Genomic DNA, 25,785 nt, shown 5'->3' with positions numbered 1-25,785 from the left:
CCAAAGAGCAGGTCTCACAGTTACATTCCATATGGCTCTTCCATGGGAATCACAATTGCACAGCGCAACGAATTTGGTATCAACAACAAAATTTCATCCACATATACACGTAGCCCCTTTCCCATTAGCAACACAGCGCAGGTGTTTCATTATAATGAGGAATAAAATAAAATTGAAGGTAACAATAGCCGTCCTTACCTGTCAATTATCACTGGATCTGATGGAGTCTCATTTCTGTTGCCACAGCTTTTCTTGTCACAACACCGGCTACAGAGCAAAAGTGAGAGGATTTAGTGCAACCATTACACTGTAAAATCATCATTATGAACACAGGAGGTTCAAATTGCAAGCTAGAGTTACCATTCTGTCCCTGTCTGGAAATCAGTCGAATTTAGTGGGTCACATATGGGTTAATTACTATGTTTAACTTCTTGCACAGCTGGTTAGTAATGGCAAACATAAAGAGAAAGGGGTTTTGCCCACTTTCACGAACAATAGTTCAGGATGGGGAGTGTGGTCTGCCTCTTTTCATAGGGTCAATACACACACATCAAGACCTATAACAAGAGTAGGCTATTTTTCCAGTGCACATAATTTTAACATCTGGGTTGGTGCTCATATTATACTGTTGGTTTCCAGGGGAAGTAGAAATTCCCAGCACAATATTTTCCCCTTTTAAAACACTATTGTTAGCAGAGAAGCTAAAACAGAAATGTCATTGGCTGCTGCTTTTTATGCTTGAGTGTATCTGTTTCTCTCAGTTTTCTGAGAATTTTAATGATTGCTAACAGTACTATGGAAAGCACAGTGCTGCCGGCTGGTGCCCTGTATTAGGTCAGATACAAAGCAGGCATGTGAAACGTAAGCTCCCTCTAACAAAGAATTGCTCCATTGCTGACCTTGAGACTTGGATTCTTTTGAACTAAGATGGCTCATTGTTTCCAAAGAGAGTTAAGTTGTTGTTTGTGATGATTTCTTGTCAGAGGTTATTGTCTATTAAAAGCCTGACTCATTAAAATATCACACACGATCTCTCATACGATATATACCCATTTCCACTTAGGGCAGAAAATCCTCCAGGACATAACTAGTTAAGAGATGGATCTGGACTTTCCTTGGAACCAAACCTCAAAGCCCTTACTCTCATGAGCAGTCCCATGTAACCAATCAGTTCTTACCCACTTCCTTCATCTCCCTCGTGGCAGAACATAAATATCCACCCACCAAGGATTCCCCCTTACAACCCCATCCCTGTGACTCCCCTTTGTAAGGGAGTAAAAGAAGTAAATGAACACAGCCCCAGGCCATAGGGGCACTTTGTCGCTGTACAGTCAGGACACCAGTGCAGCCCCAGCCCCGGCCTGCCCCTCATTTCCCACCCCCGACACAGATCCCTACTGTCACCTCAGCAGTGCCTGTGCTTACACTGCCACCGCGGAGACTAAGCTTCCCTATCACACCACGGGATGGAGATCTGTTCCTGGAGGAACCTGTCTATGTGTGGATCTAGGGCTGGGGTCCTCTATATTCAGGGCCAGCCCTAGCAGGGTGCAAGGCCCAGGGCAGAAGTGACAACTTCACTTCTGGGACCGACCACGCCAGCCAATCACATCGGCCCCCAAAGCTCAGGGCCCGGAGCAGTCTCTCCAATTCGCCGTACCCTAGCAATGGTTCTGCCTATATTACCCCTAGTTTCCACCTTCGCCAGAGAGGATGGCCCCTCTGCATTTGGCAGACTTGAAGACTGTGGGGTGACCATATGTCTTGATTTTACAGGGACAGCCCTGATATTCAGGGCTTTGTCTTATCTAGGCACCAACAAACCCCCCTGACCCCATCTCGATTTTCACACTTGCTATCTGGTCACCCTAACTGATTGGGACTGACAAGCCTCACCATATACAACGAACCTTTCTGTAAATGCCAATTTTCAACATTCAGGATTAGGGTTCTAGTAGGAATTACAGCTACTCTTACTTCATCTAAGAGGGATTATTTTGTTCCTGCAGAATGTGGAAGAACACCAGCGCAGGAAGCAGTCATTAGAAATGCCACACTATATAAATAGCTCTGCTGGGAGTATGACAAAGGTTCTCTTATGCTGCTGAACAATAGAACGAATAATGTACAGTAACCCACCAAGACTAGCAATACAGCCACTAGCCACACTAAACATAACAAAAACAAAAAAATGGCTTTACAAACCCAGCCTGTTGAAATGTGGTTTCCAACAGGAAAAAAAAAGTTTCAAAAAAGAAAAAAAATACATAATGCTTTTCACTGTCAAAGCTTCAAGGCAACTATTCAGGATTGAAACTTTTCACAGGTAATGCATGTGCAGGATGTCCAATTCTGTGCAAGGCACATTGTTTAGGACAGCCCCAAAAGCTGTTTCATTTTAGAGTACAACCCCAAAACTGATTCACCAACAAAATTAAACGCCTCGACACACAAAATATATCAGAATGTAGGAAGGAATAAAATAAGCTCATAAGTCATGGGGAACTTTTTTCCCCTCTTTTTTGTTTATAAAGGGGAATTTAGCTAGAATATGTGGGATGGCAAAATTTACCCAAAAACAAAGTAATAAAAACCATTAATATTTTCAAATGATTACATTTTAATTAGAAGCATAGTTAGCACAAGTTAAGACACACAGTTCTTGTGACTAACGCGAAGCAGGGCCAGATTCTGGCATTCTCACTGCCGTTTAGAAGAACCTCATCCCGTCAGTAGCCCCACCGACTCCAAAAGGATTATTCCTACAGCAAGCTGGCACTGAATGTGTGGGTATCAAAACCTGACCCATGGGGCCAGAATCTGCCACTCTTACTTATGCTGTTCAAGGCCCCTGGAAGCTGATCCACATGGGCAGATGCCAGTGTCCACACGTTAATCAACAAGGAGTCTGTTCACACGAAACAAGTTCCTGGATCAGGGCCAAACACCTCGGGTAGTGTTGGGACATGCCCCTTGAAGGGGCCCCTTGTAAAGAACAAGCCCAAGTGGGGCGAAGATACTTAAATTAAGATAGGGGGATTAACACATCCTAAAGCTAATGGGGGAATGGATTGGTTCTGTTTCCTTGCAGGGAAGCTCCCCTTTAAAGGTCTGGGGAATACTGCCTTGCTACTGAGTGGCCACTGAATAGGATTTCCTGGGCAGTAAGGTACCAGTACACAGGAGTAAGGGTGAACGAATGCAGCCCTTGTGTATTATGTGAAGGTGAAAAATAATGGCTCTGTGCCCTTTTCCTTGCAGCTTAATGAAATACAAGGAAGGGCCAAAATGTTGGGTTTTAAGAGGTTTTTTTCCCTGCTTGTTTTTTACATTAGAAATTCAAGCATTGTCTAGCCTGGTTTTTCTATGGACAACTGAAGAATTAAGATATCACAGAAAGCCTCAATTTGAAACCTCATAAACTGACATGAGAAGTGATTTTTTTATTCAGTCTGATTCAAATGCTCTGGGTTTTGTTAATAGCTAATTAACACTTGGGATGACAACTATCTTTGCTAAATATCCACCTCCCTCATCCCTTCAGCTAAGAACCGAGAAAGAGGAGAATATTGGGATCTGAGTCCTCCAAGAAATCCTCTGATTAAAACAGGAAAGGTGAGATTTGACATTCTTGATGCTTCTAAGGTTAAAAAGTACAAAAGGGTTGTTGTTGTTTTTTAAAAAGAAAAGAAAAACTTTTCTTTATAACCATAATGAATGCAGGGAAAGGGCAAAATACCAATTTTTTCCTCCCTTGCAGGTCACTTTTAAAACACGTTTTCTTATGAAGAACTAAGAAGAAACCTACTGTGCATGGAGGTTCAGCTTTCCCCCTGATGGCCTCTGGAGGAGTCCGTATGGGATATTGGCCAGGCAGCTTGCATGGTGCGTCTCGGTATTGCTGGCATACTTGGGCATGTGTAAACTGAACACCGTGCAAGAACGCCAGTGCCCGTTCTGAAGTGGTACCCAGAGTTTGATGGTTGCATCTCTCTCTGATTTAACATGCATTAAAAAAGAAGCCCCTAAGAGGCTCCCAACCAAATCTGAACTGAATACAGGAAAAAAAGAATATGCTAATACACCCTTCTCATCTAGCTCTTCCAGCTCCTTTTGCTTTCTCTTCCTTCTCTATATCAGACGGATGCTGCACTCTTCACATCCAGATCAGCCTCCTGCTTCCCATGGTACCATTTCTCCCCTTCTTATAGCCTACTTCCTCCAGCAAGCATTCCTGCCTTCGTCACACCAACCACCTACAGGCTCCCTCCCTTCAGCTGCTGGCCAACATCATCAATGATGTTCACCTTGTCTAGGGCCAGGCCATGACTGGCCATTGTGCAGTTGGAAGGGGAAGGGAGCATCATACAGGGAGCCTCCTCCCCTTGCATATGCCATGGGAGGGCCTCTTGGCATCACAATCCCTGCACTTGGCAGCATAAGGACTAGTCCCTCTATGGTTCCTAGGGGCCACCCATGTCCCTGAAGGGGATGGGGAGAAGGCAGGGTCTTGGCCTCCTTCCCCACTGTGCACCTGCCCATTGAAAGGAATGGGGGTGGGGGAAGGGAACAGCCGGCTACACTGTTAGGATGGGTGCTTCCTGCACAGCCCTTGCATGCAGAATTGCTCCCAAAGCACAAACCCGCTGATTGGCTCTTCTGGAGTCAGGCTGGCATCTCCACATCACCCCACCACCCCTGGGCAATCCAGCCCTTAGATTTAGCACTAGGGAGTCCTGAACACTGCTCGTCCCTTGTGTGCAAACCACTGCATACACGGACTGCACTAGAACAAGGAGGTTTTATTGATAATAATAAACAACAACAGTGCAGGCAGATGTTCTCTAGTTAGCCCAGTACAGCCAAATCACAACCACCGTGTCAGCCACAGTGAACTGCTTCATTCATGGCACAGGATGGATTTCCCTTTTTTTTTTTTAAACAAAGTTTAAATATTTAAAAACAAAAATGTCTCATGTGAAACCCTGACATGGGTCAGCAGCAGGGTGAGGATCCTTAGATCCACAACACAGTCCACCACCCCTTGAGCTAACAGAAAAAATGGTAGCAGTAGAAGGCTGTTATCTTCAGATTAGACTTGCCACTAGAGGGAGATGGAGACAGGTACTTTGGCAGTGGGATTCACAGCAACACAATGTTGAGACTCAGGAATAATGGATTCGATTCCAGGTTCTGACGAGGTTGGGGAGGGGTTCTACTGAGAGCACAGGACAGACAGTCCCCCTTCTCGCAGTCCTGGAACCCAGTACCACGGTTGCCCCTGGCAGTTAGGAGGAGCAACTGCAGGTAAGGTCCCACTCGACCCATGCATTCTCACGCAGAAGCACGCTCAGTTGTTTTGGAGCAGTGTCCCCAAACCTGTCCATGCCCCCTGTAGCGAGGGGGCCCCACTCCCCCACGCTCCTGAGGGACATAGGCCAGAGAAGGTGGAGCCACAGGCGGAGGCCCCGCCCCCTGGAAGTCAAGGGGCGGGACAGGAAGTCCCAGGCCCGTCCTGCCTGTCCCCGCCCACCGGAAGTACAAAAGCCGGACCCCAGCGCTCAGTTAGGAGGAGGCTGCCAGAGAAGGCAGATGCTAAGGCCTGAGCTCCTGCTGGGCCCGGCCTACCCCGTGCCCGGAGGGGTACTGGCCTGACCTCCCCTGGGGCCAGCACTCAGAGGAGCCGACTGAGCGGACCGACGCTCGGCCTGGGGAGGAGTGGACCGGCCCTCCCGGCACCCCGAGGAGTGGACCGGCCCTCCCGACGCCCGGCACCCCGACGAGTGGACCGGCCCTCCCGACGCCCGGCACCCCGACGAGTGGACCGGCCCTCCCGATGCCCCGAGGCGCGGACCGGCCCTCCCGACGCCCGTTACCCCGACGAGTGGACCGGCCCTCCCGACGCCCGGCACCCCGACGAGTGGACCGGCCCTCCCGACGCCCGGCACCCCGACGAGTGGACCGGCCCTCCCGACGCCCGGCACCCCGACGAGTGGACCGGCCCTCCCGACGCCCGGCACCCCGACGAGTGGACCGGCCCTCCCGGTACCCCGACGAGTGGACCGGCCCTCCCGACGCCCGGCACCCCGACGAGTGGACCGGCCCTCCCGGTACCCCGACGAGTGGACCGGCCCTCCCGACGCCCGGCACCCCGACGAGTGGACCGGCCCTCCCGACGCCCGGCACCCCGACGAGTGGACCGGCCCTCCCGACGCCCTGAGGAACCCATGATCTGGGACCCCCCGGACTACACTGGCCGAGGGCAGATACCCAGTGAGGGGGAGGTTGGAAGTGGCCCGGGGGCAGCCGACCCCAGTCAGCGGCAGGCTCACCTGAGCCGATGGCAGTGTGTTTTGGTCAGGATCCCCACGGACCGCTGGCGGCGTTGAACGCTGCTAGGGCCCCGGGCTGGAACGCAGCGCAGTGGGAGGGCCTGCGTTCCCCGTGCCACCCCTTCAAGGGTGGCAGACTCCCCCTCCCCTGACCTGGGGAGGCTATCTGCTGTCCCCTGTGCTCAGCCTGCTGACGAGGCCCGAGCCTAGACTGTGTGTGTTGCCCCACCCTGCCTAAGGGCCTGGGCCACTTGCTAACTGTTGTGGGTTCACTCTGCCCCGCAGCAAGGGACGGACCCCAAGTCGACGGAGCGCGGTGGGCCGGTGTGGCTCCCCTCCGCCTGCAAGGAGGGTTGAGCCCCGGCGCGGCTCTACTACACCCCTCACCCATCCCAGAGCTGGGACCAGGAATGGGGCTGCAGCTCAGGGATGAGGAACACGGATAGAGGCAAGGGGGCAGAGGCCTGGGCCACAGCTGGGGTGGGGGTGGGTCTGGGCCAGGGCCGTGACCGGGGATGGGAGCAGAGCTGCAGTCAGGCTGCAGTGGGGGAGCTGTGAGGGGCTGGAGCATGCTCAGTGCAGATGGCATCTTCCGAGATTTAGATGCCAAACTTCAACAAGTCTCTACCGAGTATGTGCAAATGCATTTTTTCAAGAGGCTAATAACTTAGCCAAATATGGGTGGATTTTCATGGGGATGGCACAAGGCAGCTGTCTGACATCAAGGCAACCATGCTGCCTAATTTCAAGTCCTTGCTCCACAGCATGGAGCTGGTAGAGTTTCTCAGCACAACAGTTGTAATTTTTTTAACATGGACAAAACAACATATTTTCCATAACTTCATACTTGGAAATGGCAGAGCCATATTAGCTTAAACTTTCCCAAAAATACAGCCTTAGCCATTCACCATGCATAGGGAATTTCAGCCTGAACGGTAATCAACTTTACCAAAGTTATAAGCAACTGAAAACAGGGTTTTACAAAGGAAAGTGTCAGGCAATTCTAACTATTGGTGTCCCTACCTGTGCTGCCTATAACAATAATAAATTCCATTGAGTCAATGAATTCTTCCCAACCGTTAACATGTCAGACAAAAGAACAGCCTTATTTTGTAATCTGCAAAGAACAATGAAACCCCTACAGATAAACAAACACCTGAAATGTAACTCACTCACTTTTTTCTACAATAGTCAAGGGTCTCTCTTGCATATTTCAATTCTTGGTCTTATCAACCCCATAGTTTTAGAACACTATAAATAAACAGCTTTTGTCACATAAATGCAAGATTTTATTGTGCAGTTAGTCCTGACAGAAAGCACTGCAGAAAGTTGTTTAGGAATTAAATATCTAAAACAAGCTATTTTAAAATACAGAGCCCTCACTATTTCATGTCTGAAATGAAGAAATTTCATCTTAGGGAGAGCAAGCTGTCTTTCACACCATATGGCTAATGGTAGTGCATAGCAATTAGCTGGGCTGATTAATGGGGAACAGACTCTAATTTTATGCTTATAATTGAGGCTGCATTTGCACCCCTGGTGCAAATTCAGCACATCCCAACTTCCACTTACAACAGGCAAGAAATCAAGAGAAATAGAATGGTGTGGAGAGAGGTTTTTTTTCCTTGAGTCCCCTAAAGAGCATCAGATTTGCAATTTAAAGGAGTGTTAGCAACACAATAGATGACAGATTTGTGTAATAGGGTCAAGCAGCCTGATAAACAAACAGCACCCCTCTATAGGCTGCCAGGAAAATTGTAATCTCTAACATTTGCAGTATGAAATTTGAATTTGGTTTTTCCCTATCAGGCATGCAACATTTGCCTGCAATGGTCTGAGAATTTTTTTTTCTACCCCATACTTTGTGTTTTTGATAAAACACAGAAAGCAACTAAGGGTAAAGGAAGACAATCATAATAAAGAGTGAGAGCCAATGAATTTTAGGAACTAGCATAAACTGCATGAATAGAAGGGAAGACTGCATTTGAGTGTCATATTTTTCAGCATTCCGATAATAGAATACATTTTATCTCAGTCAAAATATATTGATATGAGTGTAAATCTTAGATGTCGATATGTATTGGTTCATTGGCTGAAATCTAGCTGTGTGTATATTCTCCAATTTTTTTAAAAAAGTACATCTAGGAAAATTAATGCATCAAAGTCTCTATAATCCCTACTCTTTCAAAAAGAGACAAGGTGAGGGAGTATCTTTTATTGGAGCAACTTCTGTGGGTGAAAGAGACAAGCTTTCGTGCTACACAGAGCTCTTGGGGTCTTTCAAAGAGCATTGAGTGAGATTTCTGCTGGCACTGGCTCTGTGGAAAATGAAGCCACACTCAACTGGGTTTAGAATAGGGATTTGCTTCTGCTCCAGTGGAAGTTAGGAGGAGTCATGCTATTGTCTTCAACAGCAGCATAGCCAGGTCCTTGAGATAGAATGATGATTTGTATTGTGGTACCACCCAGAGGCCCTAAGCAGGTGTACAGACAGACATATCGGCAGACAATACCTGCTCAAAGAACCTGGAATTTACGAACTGATCAGCCCATTATCCAGTAACAGCAGCAAATATGGGCACTGACCCTCCACACACTTCAGCAGGTGTTTAAATTCAATCAAGTGACCAGTGCCATTGTTGTTCTAGGATTATTTATGTGCGAAAAGTGACGTCCATGTAGCTCAGGGGCCTCATTATGTATAGTTCATTGTTGGGTCTCTAGACAGCAAGCAGTGCAATCAGGGCCCACGTATTTTAGGGTGATCCCTCAGCTACTGACATGACTCTGTTTCCCTCTGTGAACAAAGAAGGGGCTGGGCATCCATAGTAAAGCAAAATCCCAAAGTACCAGGTGCCTCTTGCAGCCCTTAGTTTGCCTAATCATTCCATGCTGCAACTGATTATCTCAAACGTACTTGGGAAACATGTATTTTAGCAAAAATGAACTGCAAGTTAAAGGGCCAAATCCTACTAAAAGTGCTGCAGGTCCTAGCCAAAGACTGGCCATGCAAAGGGCCTAATCCACTTACCCCGTGTGCCATGTGGTGCTGCCAGGGGCAGAACACTGTGTCTCCAGAGAGCTGGGGTTGAGGATGAAGCCAGTGGCTCAGCAACAGTGCAAATCAATGGGCCAAACCCACCCAACAGGCAGGTTCTGGTGGTGGAGAATCTACCTGGAGACTTTGCCCAGGCACTCTCCGAGCCCACAGGGAAAGCCGGTGCAAAGCTCATTCACTCAGAAGCAGGCCTCAGGATTTGGGCCAAACTGCTACTGCTTAGTAAATATTTTTAAAGGCCAACATGCATGCAAGTATTAAGCATGCGTTTTTCACACATTCAAATGACTTCTCCTAACAGCAAACTCATGCCAAGATTCCCTGTGTCCCACTGGAGAATTCATTCTTTTCAGCATTGCTACTGTCTACTGTGTAACTCCTGCACTCTTCAAGCAGGCAAAACACCCGCTCACTTCCCTAGGATTGCAGAGTCAGGGTCATGAGCATGTTCTAAGGACTCTGTGGAAAGATCTCCTTAGCAATAAGAAAGAGAAAACAGGAGTTAAGCATTCTTACTAGCTAGAAAAGAGACAGGGGCAGGCACCAGTTTTAAAATGGCCACCTTAGGGAGAGTAGCTGCTTGGCTCTGCCAGATTTAAAGGGCCAGCCCCAGAAAGGCATGCTGCGGGGGGGAAAGTTCCTAAACAAGAGAGCAGACCTGCACTGGGGCAAGTTAGGAAATCACCAAGAAAACTCCCCTGTGTTTTGATGTTGCTAGTTGAACAGGGGACTAACTAACTCTGTAACCCACACTGACAAACACAGCCCCAGTAAAGATAAACTGCAAGGAAGGTTTGCGTTAAGTGGAAGAAGAGAGAGCTATAAATTTCAAGTCTGAACCCAGCTGAATTAAAGCCACCTGGGCCATCAACAGAATGCTTTGTCATGTTATTAGTGCAGCTATGGTTGTGAGGGGAGATAATTACAGCTAGCAAGATTGCAGTTTATTTTATTATTTTTGGTGAGGAAAGATATTCTAGGCCCATTAATGCTAAGGTGTCTAAATGCAAACCAGTAGCCGACTGCTAAGGACAAACCTTCATAAATAATTGAAAACTGGTATGATGACTGAGACTTTGCTGCTAATTACATGAGCAGAACTCTCTTATTTTGGGATTGTTTAATGAAAGAAAGATACATTTAAGTCCTAAAATAGCTCCAGGTCCAACCTAGATTTTGAGAGACAAATTCATCTTCTCCTTGCTAATTAACTGGAAACAGGGTCTTTCTTACCTGCACATTATTTCATGTGTGAGAAGAACTCTGCACATTTCTGGGTTCTTGTCTTGGCCTTCATAAACTATCGCCTAGAAACAAAATACATTTTTAGCTTCACGTCAAACTGAGTTTGGAGAAAATAAAATGCATCACAATAACTGAATGCTTAACTATTGTTGCGGGCTGGATGGCGTGCTTAAACAGACTGCGTCACCATAAAGACTGCTTTCAAGATTTGTAGTTGACTAGAATTAGTTTCCTTCCTCTCCCATTTCAACCAATACATTATGCACATCTTCAGAGCAGTGTGTAGAATGGGCTTTTTTAGTAGTCAAGACAACCACAATTTTCCTTTCGATTCAGAATAAAATATAGACCTAATAGCATTAAAACCCAGAAGGGCTTAGCATACTTAGGGCCTATTCTTTTTTTTAAATAAAAAAAACAGCTCATGTATTTTTAATTCCAAAAGCAAGTCTGTTGCATCGCCTGTGCACTTCGCTACTAGCTACCAGAAAAGTTAGGGTCTGACGGATTCTCCACTCCCACTCATAGTGCTCGGGTGATCTACAGTGGTATAAATGAGATGAGAATCAGGTGCTCTGAATGCACTGGGAAGTGGGTGAGAACAAAACAAACAGGTATGGATAAATGATCTTAGCTGAGTTAGGAGGAAAATCCTTATTATTTGCAAAAACGCTGGAAATACTAGACATTCACATCAAAATAGGGTCTGCCCCTGGAATATACACACAAATGGCACTCGGTTAAAGGGTGTATTGTAAATGGACCGGCATTACATGCCAGGCTAAGTGAATAAAGCTGCTCCCAGCTGATTTAGAAAGTGTTCCTACCTGCTTAGCAGTGATAGGTATGCATAGAGCAGCAGCAGAGCTTCATTTGCTGCGGGTAGCAAGAAAGGATGATCTATCGCTATTGTTTTGCCCTAGAAAACATTTAAACTAGGTCAGTCCCATCCCACAATGTCACCCTGCCACGGTACAGCCCCGCACATTGCTAGCAATGCCCCGGGCATCGGTCCCCTGGGAGGGGAGTCAACCAGAATGCACAGAGGTGCCAGGTTACGTTTTCAAAAGCACCCCGTCCCTGCTAATAGGATTTAGGCTCCTAAGTCACTTAGGCACTTTGGGAAATGTCACCAAGTCCCTTTCCGGAGCCCAGACAAGACGCACCAGGGCAGCCGCGTCGGGCTGAATCTCTGTGGCACCAAGTGGGCAAGAAGCAGCACTAATTTCCAGTCGGCACTGCTCTCTGCCCTGGGAGAGGAAATGAGGAGCAGTCAGGACGGACAATGGCAGCACAAAGCCACCTTGCCATAGGAGAGCTGGAGAACACAATGGATGGCTCAGCCTGGTTTAGAGCAGCCCTGGAGTCAGGGGCTTGGAGTACAGTTCCTTGGGCATGGCAGTGCTGTCTAGTGGGTAGGGCACTACAGTGGGAGCGAGAAGATCTATGCCCTCCCCCATTTTGTCTGTCTCATCTATTTAGAATGCAAGCGCGTCAGGGCAGCAACTGTACATGTTTGTACAGGGCCTAGCACATGAGGCCATGAAGTCTGCTATGGCCTGTAAGCACTGCTGCAATTCATGTAAGGCAGTAAGATCCCAGGGCTTTGGTGCTTTGAAGGTTCGTGCCTTCCTCCTCCTCCACAAGCCAGTAAACACCGTCCCATGGAGGGGAGCATTAGAAGGAAATTTTGTGAGGTGAACAGCATGAAGTCCGTTCCCAGTGACCCTGCCGGAGGATTTAATACCCCCTTAGGAAATGTTTTCCCATTGCTCAGTAACTTTTACTTTTATTATTGCGGTATAACGTAAGATAACCAAGGGAACCTTTACATCACTAGTTGATTTAGCTACTAAGGCCTCAGATATAATGCTTGGAGGGGGACGAGGTTTGCTTAGCACAAAATGTGTTCCCATATATTTCTGATCCAGTAAAACTATATTTAAAGAAAATACAACTAAGCTAAATATGCTGGAGTCCCTAAAACCAACAATAAAATAGTTATTGTAAATAGAAAAGTCTCTTATGTTACAAGATAAAATTAAAATGGAAATATGGAAAAGAATAATAAGTAACAAATTAATATATGGTAAAAAGAGATGATGATAGACTGGTTTGCATTCAAAAATATCTCCCACTGAAATCAATAACTGTTTTTCCTATATAGAGTCATGAATCTTAGGTACCGTGAGCTGATTTTTGAAACACCGTTTGCAGCAATAACACGTAATATTAACAGTGTGCATTAGAATATGATTTAGCAATACTACAGACAATATCAGGGATTGGTCAGTAATATCCTTGCACAGGATCCACACTCATTTTCATTGCATGACTCCAATGTTAGTATGTGTCTCCCCAAAGCAACCACTGGTATGTTTTTGCTGTTAGGCTCAAACAAAAGAGATACGGTACTGGATTTCCCAGCACTCCACTGTGGGTCAGTCTAATGGGTGGGGCATTTCATTCCGGGTCTTCAATCCCAGCTCACTCCAGTCAAGGCTGCTGCTGTTGCTGGCACTGAGCACCTTAGTCTGGTCCCACGAGTCCGACTGCGGAGAGAGTTCAACACCCGCTGAAGTCAAGGCCCCACCCCACAGAAGTCACTCAGCACCTGGCAGGATTGGGCCCTTAGTTTCAAATCAGCCTGCAGGACAGCAACAGGTGGCTTGAAAGACACACTGGAAGAGCTGGATTGCCACGTGCAATGGAGCAAACCCAGAGATGGTGGAGATCAGTCAACTGGGCAGGTGGATTACCTGCCAGTCAAACAAAGAGGGCTTTTTAAAAAGTAATTCCCATGAACCAATTATCATGAAAACTTGTGGGGAGAGCCTGCGCCCGCTGGGCAACAGAAGAGCTCTGTTTGTATTTTATGTGTCAAGTGGGAATCTGGAGAGCAAAAAGAAACAAAGAAATGAGCCAGACAATCTACTGGGCGGTTCCATGCAGAATCTGACTGCTAACCTGGGATAAAGAAAAACCTCCCCCCCATCAAGTCACTGACTGGAGAAATGCCAGACCACTCCTGACACCCTTAGCTGGGCAAAATGCCAGCTGAAATCAGTGGTCATGCCATTCCTTATCATGCAGAGTTCTCCACTACGTCCTGTGTAATAATCCTTGGCACAATGTGACCCAATGAGAATTTTGCCTGAATAAGGATTTGACCCACTATGCAGGATTTGACCCATTTTGTTTAACCCCAGCTATTTTAAAATACAGTTCACCTAATATGAGCCAATCTTGTGCCCACTGAAGTCAGTGGGAGCAGGATAAGGTCTGCCAGAAACTACAAATGAGAACAAGTCAATTTAATTTCCTCTATTCCTTTTCTCCCTCTCCCTTCTTTCTTCATGCCGCTATGTTTACTTAACCTCCAGGTACCCACTTAAATAACCCAACTAAATAGCAATAATGAACACACAGAGTCAACAATATGGTACCTAATATGGTACCTAATCACCTTGTCTGTTGTGTTCATCGTCAGTAATCCTCTGCCTGAGTGCACGTTCTTTAGCCTTCCAGTACATTAGAGGTTCGTTTTTTGCTTTGTGTGCACTTGACTATTGTTACTGAAGCTACACATATAGTAACTTCCCAAAATAACGTATACACATCTCTAGGGCTCAGTCTTTTCCTTGCTTGCAAGTATATGGGATTGATCAGAAAGTTATTTTCCTAGCTGGTTGCCCCAAACTCACCCTTCCATACTATATTTCCCTATTTCTTTGCGCAAAAGTGTGTGAACACAACCATTCATTTACATGAAGCACACATTCAGCAGCTCGACAAAATAAAATGATCAGCTAATATATCTATTGGCTTTATCGTTGTTGTATTCACTCTCAAACCATGCTGTTATAAAAAATTATTTCTACAATTTGTTTTGGAGAGGAAACAGGAACCGCTAAAGTTTCAGATCTTTACAGCTGCCACAGGCACAGATTACTTTACAGGAAGAGGCTAAAATGGTGCTGCTGTGAAAAATTTCAGCATTAACTTAAATAAAGGCATTCTTGCACCAAAACTATCGTCATTTTCCAACATATTTTAATATTATTTTGTGAAGTCTGAGCTTTAGATTGGGTCATTGTACCAGGATTCAGCAGAGCTCTGGAACAGTCATGATCATGCCAAACAGCTATCGCATTAAACAAAGAGTTAAAGTGAAAGTTACGGTGTGCAAAGTTAGATCACAGGGGCAGGGGGTGGGGTAGGGTGGGGCGAATGTAGGGCTAAAAATAAATTTGCAAATACACACCAGAATCACATGGCAAAAGAAAGCCAAAGGAAATACACAATTATATATTTTGTTTTTCCTTTTTGTTTACTTCTACTGTAGTTTAAACTCAATTTATTTCCTACAGTGGGAAGAGACTTTAGAAGGGGTTCTTCTTCCTTCTGCGTGACTTTATGTTAAATGTTTGCCTTAAAATTCACCTTCTGTTTTGTAAAACCTTACGCCTGTAAGTAATCCTCATGCAAGAAGTCCGCTGAGTAAGAGCTACTCAAACAAAAGAGTTTGCAAGACTGGCCCCTAATACAATAGTGCCAAATACTGATTTCCAGTGAAATGAAACAGACGATGAAAAAGTATCAGCTATAAAACATTTGTTTCCAGAAGATGAAAATTACTAAACTGGGCACACGACAGTCACTCCTGGGCTTCACTTTTTCAGTGACACCGAGTACATGAAAAAGGGAAATATCAAATTAAGGGTCTAATCCTCAACTAAATCAATGGGAGTTTTTGCCTGAGTAAAGACTGCCGGATCGGGCCATGAAATAACTGGTGTATAAACTGGGAAGATACAGAGCTAGATTCTGCCCTCTGCCACTCCAAGGTAATCCAGATTTATGCCAGTATAATTGAGGGCGAAATACGGCTCCCAGTGTCAATTTAGCAGTCAAGCAGTCCTGTATTCAGAACTGGATTAGAAAAAATCCCGAAGGAATGAGATCATGTTGAGTATATTATTTGGTTATGTCATAGTCTTGATTTACAAAAGAGAGAGAGAGAGAGAGAGAGAGAGCGTGCACCGAAAGCCATGCACTGTTAAATGCGTCATTTATGTTTCATAAAACAAAATAGCTCACTAATCGAAATAAAGGAGAACAAAAAACAAGCTTCTTAAAAATGGGACGAAAAGGATCTTTGCTGATAGATACAGAGATATATCTAAAACAATATGTATACACATGCATATACATATAGAAAGGATAAAATCCTGACCCCATTTCAATCAATGGCAGTTTTGCAATTGACTTCAGTGGGGCCAGGACGTCACCCAGAAAGAGTTATAGCTATATCACCTATATATAAAATGCTGTCAGCTATAACAGTGCAATACATTATTTTGACTTGGAATGATTGATTAACCATTAATGACCTAATCCTGCACTCCTTACCCAGGCAAAATTCCCAGTGATTCCAATAGGGATTTAGCCTGCATAAGTAATGCAGCATTGGGTATCAACGAGAGTGGGTTTAATTCTTTCTATAAAGCTCTAAATAGAATTCACTAATATCTAATTATTTTGTCCAGTCTCTCTACGTCTGATGCGCCAGCCAGCTTAGTAACTTATTCATATGAATTAAATAAATTTCTCTCTCCTAATATGTTTATTTTTAATGCTTTTCAAACATTCACATGGAAACAGCTCTAGCGTAAATATCCCAGAACAAATGGCTGTATATTACACAGGAGGCAGCAGTTGGGCTGCCAGACTGGGAATGCACTAGGCCATCTGGCTTGAGCAGTCTCTCCAAAATCCTCAGCTTTGTTTTCACCCCCAGACTCCAAACAACACATTTTCCACTGTGATGAGTTTACATTTTCCCAAACACAGGTCCTGATCATGCATGCAAATTCCAAACTTCTTCATTCCTCTCTGTACAAGAAAATTAAAATCACCTGCGCTTTGGACATGTTACCAAAGGAACAAGAAAGCTGCTAAAATCTGGCACAATGTAAACTTTCCCTGTCAGTGGGCTTTGTTTTGTTTCTGCTGAGTATCTGATATTCTACTGAGTCTTTTCTGAACTTATTGATAACATTTTCTTTACACAAATATGTGGCTGACAATGAAGAAGCAGGCTACGCACTCAACGGAGAGCTGATCCAATAGCTGCACACACGGCAAGATGCAATAGGGCAATCAACAGAAAATGCACTTGCAACTAGAGTTTAAAGTACTGAAAAAATCAAAACATAAACAAAGTGGGTAAGGCTGAATGAAGGATTTTGACTCATTAGGACTAGAGGTATCACACATGACCTGAAATACTAGGACTCCTAGCCTTAGTTCTATTCATCAGATCTCTGTGTACATGAATGGATGAAAACAAGAGAAGGGGATAGGTAACGTATTTACTATTTATTTTCCTACATGTTTCCTAATAGTGAAATATTCAAACTTTATGAACACTCAACTGAAGGACTGAGGGCATTTACATCTCTAGATCCTCAGCCTTGTCTGAAAGTGCCTGTTTTATTGGAGTGGATACATTTCACATACCGCAGACAAATTCAAAATGCATCATTGTTAGCAGCAGACCTACTGGTTTACTGAAAGCAAAAGCTATAAAGTTTGGGATCCTACAGGGCTCTGAAGGCAGTAGGAATGTGACACTGATGTCAAATGAGGTGCTGAGATAACATAAAAGAAATTTTAATTAAGACAATATTAACATTTAATGCTTTTACCCTTAGAAAAATAATTTCCCCATATAATTAATCCATATAATTAATGATTTGTATCTAGTATTTACAATTTAGAAATGATTGATGCATTTTATAAACATCGCAGTCACCTCAAAGGGTTGAAATTAGCATGTCATAACACCACTTCTTTGGTAAAACCACCAAAGGCCAAGCATTAGCCGGGGTATAGCATGATACGACACACTTTGAGCCCAATTCTACATTCCTTGCCTATATCAAACTGCCATGGAAGCCATTCCAGTTTGAGATGGACAAGACAGCAGGTTCTGATTTTGGTGTGTACATGCACAATGGGCCAGATCCACCTCACACTGCAGCCAATGTCAAAATTCTCAATGAATTCAGTGCTAGCAGGGTCCCGTCCTACGTCCCCTAGAATATCACAGGTGACAGAGAATACATCTGCATCCCACAAATTGTGAATTACCGAGCCATGGGCATGATAGAGCTTTTGTCCGTTTGTGGGTTAGTTGAACATTCAGCCACTCAAGAAATTCTAACATGGCCTGACCTATTTAGATCTGAACTCAGAGCAAGCCCCCCAGTGCAGGTAGACAGTCTCCTGCTAGCAGGGCTTGCACTAAAACACACTAAAATTAGCAGTGTGGACATTGCATCTGCAGCAGAGACTCGGGCTAGTCAGCCGAGGTTACACCCAGGGGACTGGGCAGGCTTGAGAAACCAAGCTGCTGACTGAGCCACAATGTCCACACAACTATCTGGAATGTGCTTGAGCCTGTGTACCCATGCTGGCCATCTCGCTCCCAGCTGGAGTGTAGACGTACCCATACGGGACCAGGACTCTCTGTTATTCTGTGGGTTTTACAGCACCTAGCCTAATGGGGCCCTATTTCAGTAGGTGGTGTCTAAATGCTATTATAATACAAACTAACCGTTCATGGAAAGCTTCTGCTAAAATTATGAGAAATGTGTTATATCGAGAGAGATCATGGTTTTGATTTCCTGAGCATAAAACTCCTTCGTAATTCACAGTTATATAAAATTTGCAATTTATGGCTGTGACATCAGGAATGTACATTAATCAGATCAATTATATAAAATCTGACAAAAATCTGAGAATGTTTACTATATATTCTGGGGACCTAACCCACTCATTTGCTCTTGTGGGATTTTTAAGTTGTCACAAGAAATCTCAGAGTAGCTGTAATTTCAGTCCAGGCATTCACAACTTTGTGTGTGTGTGTGTGTGTGTGTGTGTGTGTGTGTGTGTGTGTGTGTGTGTGTGTGTGTGTGTGTGTGTGTGTGTGTGTGTGTGTGCGCGCGCGCATCTAGGAGCACCAAGACGACTGTTGCCAGCTAAAACATTTATGCTCCTGCAACAGCCTCATTTTAAAGTAATTGTTTCATTATCCAATTTGTTCTGCACTTCCTATATTAGAATACTACACCTCTGAGTAGGCTGACAATATATATTTAACTTTTATTTAAAAATGGAGAAATTTCAGACAGAGTTTGTAATGTTTAATTACAGTTTTATGTTTTGAAAGTTACTTGAGAATCCCCTATATAATTCATTGTGGCTAAAATATAAATGATATAGTCATATTTGGGTAAATCTGTGTCATATGCTGTACTTTGCTGTCTGAGTATTTTATTGACTGCAATAAAAGCTACCAAACCTCTGAACAATTGCACTCTGAATAAAGAATAAACAAGCATATTTACTGTTCAGAAATAAATATTAGGACATGCCACAATTACGACATGATCATTCAGATATTTTTGTTTAAAAAATGATAAATATGTCTAAATAAAGGACTTCCATGCAACTAATAGGAAAGCCAATTAGTTTTCTCCTACAAATACCCTTTATTTCACTGTTTTCTTAGTCCGAATTCAGATAGCTATTTTAAATACTGTCTTCATCAGCTCTACTGTGCTTTCCCAAATAAAACAGATATTTTGCACTAGCTTTATACATGAAGACTAATTAAAAGCAGACAGAGAATTTCCCTTAATTGTAAATGTGTTTTATATCTGCATTATTATGTTTTACAAATAAACTGTATCTCTTTTCTCTCTCTCTCTCTCCAAAAGACCCTCTGATGACTTGATAATAATGAGAGAGCAAGAGGTCAAACAGTGCCTTAGGATGGACTGCTCACATGCAAGATGCCTTTGTTAAAAAAATAATATTTTGAATCCGTTTCTTTACATAAATTAAAAGATCTGTTTTCAACTGAGCTGCACACAGAGGGAAAAATAGCTTTGCAGTTCTGTAATGATATGAAAGCTGTTTAGATTATATTTATTGATAATGCTTTTTACGTGGTCTACAATGCAATACATGGGATCCAAAACAACTACAAAAAATTGCTGATGTATCAGAGGGGATTTTGTTAGTTTAAACATGAACTAACCAATCTGTGCCTGAAAAATATGAGTGACACAGGAAATACTTTCCAAGATGTGTTGTTAAAGGGTATGTTGTTGCTGTTTTAATTCATATAGTCTCTGGTCTATGTTTTCGAAGTGTATATTTAACACAGATCAGATGCATGGTTGAATTGTATATTATAATTACTCCAAGTTTCCTCTTTTTTTTTTTTAAAGACAGTCTTCAATGGCAGGAAAAGATGTTTTGAGAGCATCAAAAACAGTTTTCTAAAACAAACCTAGCACATGGAACTTTACATTTTGGTGTCAAAAAAGAACCAAACTACAAGCCACAGCAAGAGTGTCTCAGCAGATGACAGCATTTTGAACACACAGGAACTAACATTTTTTCTTCTATGTAAGACATTTAATAATTTAACTTGCTTTTGTAAATAATACACAAACAGAATTTTTTCTATAGAATTAGAATTGGAAAAAGTCCACTAACTGATTTAAAAGATGTAAATTCCAGGGGAGGGGCTGTTTAAATGTATGTAAATGGAAATTTATTATAACATATAAATGCTCTTTAAAATTAGCAGGATAGAATACTAGACTCTTCAGAATGCTAATTATTTTGGAAAAATGTCTGATTTTTTTCAAAAAATTATTACACAAAAATACTGGTATTATACATATATATATATACACACACACACAAATACAATTGTGTGTTTTTGTGTAAATATATACAGTTAATTCCTGTTTTGGAAACTAAATGCCATGTTTAAAATTAGTTTCAATCATTTTTTTTCCCAAGCTGGCTGTACTATAACTAAAAAGTACAGTTATCTTTGACTGTAAAATGGATAAAATAATTACTTGTCCTGCATGCATATTTTCAGTGGCTGTTCACACAATGAAAATCACTCACCCTGAACCACTGTTCCTTTAAAACAACTAACAAAGTAACTGCAAATAAACAAAGCATAAATATTTGCTACAGTGCCTGGCTGGTGTTTTGTGGTTATACGTTTGTTTTCTTATTTCTTTTCATTCGCATAATTAAAGCAAAAATCCTGGGATCGAAAAGCCTTCAGTGAACGTGGGGGGCTATACGTCTTTATTTGCAAAGCTACGGAAAAACGTCCGATTATTTTTTTCTAAATCCTGTCTCTGTTCATAAATGTTTCTTTCGAGCCAGAACGGAATCTGGACGTACACTGGCCCTTGCATATTAGGAAGCTCAAAGCAGGGCTGTTTCTGCACCTTTAAACCCGCAGTTTAGGTGCACCGACTCGATCCTAGCCAATCCAAAACCCAGGGTCTGGGGCGCTTTTCGGAATTGGGCGTCCCCCTCCCAGCCGCCCTGTTTGCATCCCCCGTCAGGGCTCTGCGCTTCCTGCGCTCTGCGCCGCGGTTTTACTGCTTTGATCGCATTGTTTGTTATCGCCCAGGCCCCGGCGGGCTCGCTCTGCAGGGGGACCCTGGCTCTGGCTGCCCGGGAGCGCCGGCTGAAGCGGGTTCCAGCAGGGCGCGAAGCAGCCTCCGGGTCCCCGGAGCAGGACGGCCGCAGCTAGCAACCCTGGAAGCCGCGAAGCTCTTTAAGCAGCCGGAGTGGCCGACACAGGGGGCTGGTTTGGGGGCACCACCCTCGGGCTGCGAGGGCACCCAGCGCGGGGGACGGGGCTGGGCCCCCAGACCCTCCCTGGGGGGCTTGGTGCCCAAGCCTGCGAGCTGCTCTCTCGCCCTCGGGCTGCAGCGGCTGCCCCGGCCCGACCCCTGCAGAACGGGCCGCCCGGGGCAGCCGGGCCGGGCTCACACCCCAAAAAGGGAACTCGACAAGCGGCAATGCAGCCTCCAGCCCCCGGCCCCGCACTGCCCCTCCCTAGCCGGGCCAGCCCCGGGATCCACCCCGCGCACGCTGCGACGGGGCACTGCGGGCGGACGGGAGCGAAGGAAGGGCCCTGAGCCGGGCCCATCACTTACTTGTTTGGTCATGGAGTCGATCAGGCGAACGTAGAAATCCTGCTCGGTTCTTATCCCTTAACACAAAACAAAAGGGGGGGGGGTGAACAAGTTGCTGGAGGTGGGTGAATTTCCCGGCGCACCCGCGGGGCTTTGGGGAGCAAGGCGGATCTGGCCCGGCCTGGCAGCCAGAGGGAAGGAGCCCGAGGCGACCTCCTTCCACTCACTCCAAAGCGCTCCACGCAAAACAGAGGGGGCCAGACACATCCACCCGCCAGGAGAACGTGCTTCCCCCTTCTCGCGTGGGATGTCCGTGGGAAAGGGAGACGGTGCTAACCCCCCCCCCCGAAAAGCTTCAGACGCGCCTTGTTTCCTTTGCGGGGGGGCTTCAATCACTTTGGGGGTGCAGGGAAGTGTTACACGCGAAAACAGTTCGCCGCGGGCGCCACTTGGGAGGAAGGCAGCGTGGGTCTGAACCCGCCAGCCACGCGCGTGGAAAGCCAGGGAGCAGGGGGAGGTTATGTCGTGTCGCTTTGCAGTCGGAGGGTCGGTCCGTTCCCGCAGGGCCAGCTCCAAACCCAGCGGCAGGCGCCCAGGCGGGCCGGGCCCCGGGATTAGCAGGGAGCGGGGCAGGGGACTCGCTGGCCGGGCGGCTGGGCAGCGGCTCACCGTTGCTGTACAGGAGCTGCAGCCGGTAATGGATCCCGTTATTGGTCTTTTCGCTGTTGGCTTCCTGCGTTGGAGGGAGACACACAGAGCCGGGGTTAACCCTCCCCGATCGCCCGCACCGCTTGCAAACTCCGGCGCGTCTGGTTCGGGGTTTAATCCCCCCCGTTCCCTCCGCCCCCCAGCCCGGGAGCGCGGCGTGGGAGTCAGACCCCAGAACTGGCACCTTCCCCGGGCCAGGGCGCTTTGGGGCGATCTGGGGGCTGGAAGCTGTCAAAGTCCCCAAAAGGGGGTGGGGGATGGAGCGGGCAGGGGAGCGATTCTGCCACTATCCCAGAGCGGAGCACAGGGCGCTAGTTGGGGGACAGAGGGATCGGGGTCCCTAAGGGGGGTGGGGCGCTGCCGAGGAAACCGCTGCCCAGAGCCTCGGCGGGGCCTGACCCATCCCCACGGGGTGCAGTGTGCGGGGGGGGCTGGAAAACAGAGCCCCCGGGGCGCACCGGCGATGCAGCGGGCTCCGTGCGCGGGCAGCTAGGGGGAGCGGGGGCCAGGGCCGGGCAGGAGCCAGAGGGAGCAGCCACGCCTCGTGGGCACTTACTTTCTCCTTCTCCACGAAGCCCACGAAGGCGGTGCGCTCGATCTCCACGGGCTGCCCCTGCCTGTCGTACAGAGCCAGGACGAAGTGGAAGAAGTTGGATTTCCTCAGGTTGGAGGGGGGCTGCTTCTCGAAGTGAGCCCGGGCCAGCCCCACTCCGCTGCGGCCAAAAACACCGGGTTACAGAGACCTAGGACAGAGCCCCATTCCGCACCCCTATCGCCTCCCAGCACTAGCCAGGGGGACCCCAAGGCAGCTCCACGGGGGTCTGCGCCCTTCCCCAGCCCAGAGCAGCAGCGGGCTGCTGGGGGGTGGGGGGCATGAAAGCTATGGGGGTGGGGGAGCTGGGCTCTCAGAACAAGCGTGCACTGCAGGTGAAGCCCTCCCGCCCCTATTTCTGTTCTTGGGGGGGCGGCACCCCAGCTTGGCAGCAGGACCTGTGGGTGGGAAGGTCCCTACTTGTCAAAAGTAACGGAGGCTGCCCCTGACCCATCGCTGGTCGTTCTGGGTGCAAATGACAAGCCCAAATTGCGAACGAGAAGCCAGTCGGCAAAGTAGCCTAGGGAAGCAAAGTTCATCGCTGCCTGATTTCGAGATGGAGATGGGGGTGTGAGTCCCCCCAAAACCCAGGCATCCAAGGAGAGAAACGTATCCCTCCAATTTACAAAATCTCATCCCGCCCTCCAGGTGCATAATAATCCCCCCCATCTATATGAAGCTAACGGCCGTGCAGATCAGCACAGAAATCTGTAACATTTTATTGCAAAGTGGGGCTGTTTTGCCATTTCCCAAACTCTAGTCAGAGCTGTCAGTAAATCGACCATGTGGCTTCTCCTTCAGCTTGAGCAATAAGCGCTCCCCCCGTCACCCCCGGCTTTTGATTCATGGTAAACATCCCAAAGCTGCCTGGGCAGAAAACTGTAAAGATTCCAGCATTTGGGTTTTCCCTGCAGAACTTTCCCTTCCTTAGAGGACTCCAAAGGGAGGGGGGTGGGAGATGCTGTGAAATATACCAGAAGATGTCAACATTAAACTTGTTAGCTGATGCTGTCTCGAGCTCCATATTCTGGATCGCTCTGTGTGGCGGTGGTAGGAGAGTGAATGATACGAATTAAAGATATCTTGGATGCAGCTTTGCAAAAGACACTGCTTCTTGCAAAAAAATGCGGGGGGGGGTTCTGGAGGGATGTTTGGAATTAAATATATCCTGGACGAAGCTTTGCTCCACTCACTGGTTGTTGTTTTTTAAAGGTGATCCTCGTGGAGATAAGGAGAAGACATATTTTGAATACATCTTTGCAAAATTCACCGCCTCTTGGGGGGAAGGGTGCAATTGAGGGGCTAACAAATAAATATACACTGACTACAGCCTCGCAAAACCCAGTGCTTCTTCCAAAAAAGTGATACTGGCCGGATAATACCGCCCTACAGAATCTGTATATTGCGCACACGTGTAAGTATAAACACTAAGTATATTTTTGATACAGCTTTGAAAAACTCACAGCTTCTTGCCAACCAAGTGATTCTGGAGGACAAAAGGGATAAATATTTACTGGATACATCCACGGAAAACTCACCGCTTCTTGCAAAAAAAAAAAAAAGTGATTCTGGGAAGACCGGAGGAATAAATCTCCCCTGGTTACATCTACGTAAAACTCACCGCCTCTTGCACAACCCCGAAGTGCATCTTTGTGTTGTGCCGGCTGGGAACCGCGCTGCCTGGGCTCTCAGGACCAGCATGGAGAGGGGAAGTGAAAGGAATTGATGCTGCGCGGCGCGAGCCCACCTACCTCTGCGCGGCCGTGTTTGCATCCAGGACGCCGGCTCCCTGCATCCAGGTCCTGACCGCGTTCATCCCCGCGCCCAGGGGCTCTTCCTTCATGCTGCTGGCACTCCGCTGAATGCTCTCCTGGATCCCAAACATGAATGACAAACCCCCGCCCGCCTCAGCGCAGACGGGAACCGCGGCGAGGAGCTGGCCGGGCAGATGCGGGTGGCTGGAGGTGCTGCGCTCGGCGGCGGCTGGTTGGACTCAGAGCAAACACGGCCCCGCACATTTACCGCCACATCCGACTGGCAGCTCCCGAGGCCAGCAGCCCCCGGCGCGGGCGGGCTGGGGGCTTGGGGGGCAGCGCTCACGGGGGCCGGAGAAAGTGGCTCTTCGCAGGGCACCCCGGGGCTGGCAGGAGACGCAAGGCGCTGGGTGGCAGTTTAAGAAACAATAGGCTCAGGCGAAGCTGCCGCAGGCTCGGCTACACCAAGTGTCATTTTCCAGTGACAAGGGAGGCAAGTTTTCTCTCCCCCCTCCCCGCTTCCTCTCTCTCTTCTGCGCGTTGCTCCCAGCCCGGGGGCTCTGCTCCCTCCTCTCGCAGCGCAGCGCAGCGCAGCGCAGGGAGCGGGCGGCTGGAGCCAGGCGCAGGCGGGGAAAGAGAGAGGGGCAGCAGCCTGGGTGGATGGAGATCCTCTCGCCTCCCCCCCTCCCGCCCTCCCGGCCGGCCCCGCGCGAACAGGAGCGATTTGCGGGCGCTCCCTGTGGAATCCGCTCTGACTATCCCCGCAGCTGCCCGCGAGCGCCCCAGCCCCAGCGGGCAGGGGGCGGGGCCCCGCCGCCCGGGCACGCCCACTCATTTGCATCTTGTCACCACCGCCCCCTCTGCCGGCGGCGCTGGGAGCCGGCTAGTGGCCGGCGGCGCTGGGAGCCGCCCCCCTCATTAGCATCTCCCCGCCTCCCCGGGGACGGGCGGGGTGAGGAAAGTTGCGAGGAGCCAGCGGGCGCTGGGTGGCTGTGAGGGTGTTATCGGTGCAAACACCATCAGCGCCTTGTGCATCAGTCACCCAACGGCGTCATTAGCTGGG

At 47.2% G+C, this 25,785-nt stretch overlaps 1 protein-coding gene across 8 annotated transcripts in view; it reads right to left on the bottom strand.

Moving 5' to 3' along the window:
• The window catches only part of EBF1 (EBF transcription factor 1), a 325,480-nt gene extending 300,098 nt beyond the window's left edge, over positions 1-25,382 (bottom strand). For all 8 annotated transcript variants that reach the window (XM_030573181.1, XM_030573185.1, XM_030573182.1 and 5 more), the window contains exons 1-6: positions 24,720-25,382; positions 22,933-23,089; positions 22,338-22,401; positions 21,690-21,745; positions 10,624-10,697; positions 199-267 (exon numbers count right to left, since the gene is read on the bottom strand). In XM_030573181.1, coding sequence (XP_030429041.1) covers positions 199-267; positions 10,624-10,697; positions 21,690-21,745; positions 22,338-22,401; positions 22,933-23,089; positions 24,720-24,853 — 554 coding nt within the window. In that variant the 5' untranslated portion in view covers positions 24,854-25,382. The remainder of the gene's footprint in view (positions 1-198; positions 268-10,623; positions 10,698-21,689; positions 21,746-22,337; positions 22,402-22,932; positions 23,090-24,719) is intronic.
• Between the last annotated feature and the right edge of the window lie 403 nt (positions 25,383-25,785).

This window comes from Gopherus evgoodei, chromosome 8 (assembly GCF_007399415.2).
Source record: "Gopherus evgoodei ecotype Sinaloan lineage chromosome 8, rGopEvg1_v1.p, whole genome shotgun sequence".
NCBI lineage: Eukaryota > Metazoa > Chordata > Testudines > Testudinidae > Gopherus > Gopherus evgoodei.
This window is presented reverse-complemented; position numbering and strand designations above follow the sequence as displayed.